The sequence below is a fragment of the Ipomoea nil genome, unplaced genomic scaffold (assembly GCF_001879475.1).
Source record: "Ipomoea nil cultivar Tokyo-kokei standard unplaced genomic scaffold, Asagao_1.1 scaffold3104, whole genome shotgun sequence".
NCBI lineage: Eukaryota > Viridiplantae > Streptophyta > Magnoliopsida > Solanales > Convolvulaceae > Ipomoea > Ipomoea nil.
This window is the reverse complement of record NW_017619532.1, coordinates 2356239-2358463: the sequence shown is the minus strand read 5'-3', so window position 1 is coordinate 2358463 and position 2225 is coordinate 2356239. Positions and strand designations below refer to the sequence as shown.

The following is a 2225-nucleotide window of genomic DNA, read 5'->3' as shown; positions in this document are numbered from 1 at the left end:
TAATTAGAGCGTGGAGTATATTTGGGCGTTGGGCGGTGAACGACCCCTCCATTAATAATAATAATAATAATAACAACAACAACAACAATAATAAGTGAACTTCCATTTTACCCTCATTTTTAACAGCCCTAACACTTATTTAACGGAGAGGGGAAGAAATAATTACTTTAAAAACAATTGAGCGAGATAAAGTGATTACATAAACAACATAGGAGAAAAAAATGTCATCTCAATAAATAAACACAAAGAGTTAAAACTTTAGAAGATAACTTAGTTTTGTTTAAACTAAGTACAAATCTTCTTTTTAATAAATCTATATCTATATATTAAAGCATAATGACTCGTTTATTAATTGGAGAATTTCTCAATTTTTTTAAAAAATTAAAGAATTGAAGAATAAAAAATAGAAAACATGTTTAATAGTACCGTTTTTCATTTTGAAAACTGGAAATATTTTCTAGTTTTCAAAAAATTGAAAAACTTTTAAAAATTGTTTTCTAAATGGAAAGCAGAATCATCTATCATTTATTTGGCTATATATCACTATAACTATGTTATCACCATTATTTACTTACATATTTTTCATTATCAACTTCTTTTACTTATCACCATATTCTATATTTTCTACTCACATTTACTTATATATATTAGACAATGTTATTATTATGTATTTAGTTAGTGACGTGGTATATCATTTCTGTAGTAGTGTTCTGTTAGTGATCTAGTCTCTAGCCTATTAGATAGCTCTGTCTCTCTCTCTAAGTGTATTAAGGTTATCACAATTCTGTAACTGAATGAATTATCGCTTCCATTCTCATCTGGTATCAGTTAGCCAGTAGGAATCCCCCGATTGTTTTTTTTATCTCTCTTCCTCTCGTTCGACGATGTCTCAAGGTTCCGAACGCTCACTCACCACCACCACCATCTCCTCCCCAAACACCACCCCCAATTCCCTTCCTAGTGCACACCATTTTGTGTCACTGAAACTCACCCATTGGAACTATCTGTATTGGAGAACGCAAATTATACCATTTTTACGTGGACAGCGACTTCTCGGCTTCATCGACGGCTCGCGGCCATGCCCTGCTTCGTTCATCGAACTCCCTGCCGATAAGCAGTCTGACGCCGCTGCCTCCGCCACACTGAATTCGGCGTACGAAGCATGGATTGAGCAGGATATTTCCATCCTATCCTTGCTCATCTCGTCGATCTCGGAGGAGGTGATGTACCTCACGCTTGGACAGACGACTTCCCGTGCGGTGTGGCTTGCGGCAGAGACAGCGCTCGGTTCTTCTTCGCAGGTTTGCTGCCTCAATCTCATGGGGAAGTTCCAATCACTTCGACAGGGGGATAGCTCGACACCGGAGTATCTCGGGCGTGCACAGCATTTGGTTGAGGACCTAGCGCTCGCCGGGCGGCCGATGACGTTGTCAGAGCAGAACTTATATGTTTTCCGGGGGCTGCGGCCGGAGTTCCGGTCTATGGCAGCCTCCCTGGCGGTCACTGGTACGCCGGTGACGATCCCGCAGCCGGCGGATTATTTACAGGCACAAAAATTCATCAATGCGGATGATTTTCCGGTCTATCAACCAGCAACGGCGAGCGGTGTTCCCTCGGCGTTGTATGCCGGCCGAGGTGGACGGCAACAAGGCAGTGGCGGCCGTGGTTAGTCCTGCGGCGGAGGGGGTCGCGACGGCAACTAGTGAGGAGGTCGCGGCGAACGTGGTCGGAGCGGCGGTCTGCGTTGTCAGATTTGCAGGTCGCAAGGCCATTCCGCGGCTTACTGCTATGGGATGTACTCCGAACCGCCACCTTCCCAGGCGCATGTGGCAGTCACTGGAAACGGAGGTGCGACACCGACAGTGACGTCCTAGCTACCGGACACGGGCGCTTCCACGCACGCTATTCCGGATTCCAGCGTGGTCTCACAGTCCGAGGAGTATCACGGGGACGTTGTCCTCAGAGTCGGTAATGGCACAGGTTTGGCGATCTCGCGTGTGGGTCATGCAGTTATTCCTTCGGTCACTAAACCATTAAAATTATCTGTAAATCGCTTTACAAAAGATAATAATTGCTTTTTTGAATTTCATGCTAGTTTTTTTTGTTGTGAAGGACTCCACCACACAGGCGGTTCTTCTTAAAGGTCCAAGCTCGGGGGGATTGTACTCGTTGTTTGTTCCAAACTCACATAATGCGTGCGTCTCTGCTCGTGCCTCTTCCACGGT

At 44.4% G+C, this 2225-nt stretch overlaps 1 protein-coding gene across 1 annotated transcript; it reads left to right on the top strand.

Annotated features, from left to right (window-relative positions):
- The first annotated feature begins 884 nt into the window (after nt 1-884).
- Nucleotides 885-1670, top strand: LOC109166673. The gene has a single exon (XM_019315561.1). The coding sequence runs from the start codon at nt 885-887 to the stop codon at nt 1668-1670; it is 786 nt and encodes a 261-aa protein (XP_019171106.1).
- The last annotated feature ends 555 nt before the right edge of the window (nt 1671-2225 follow it).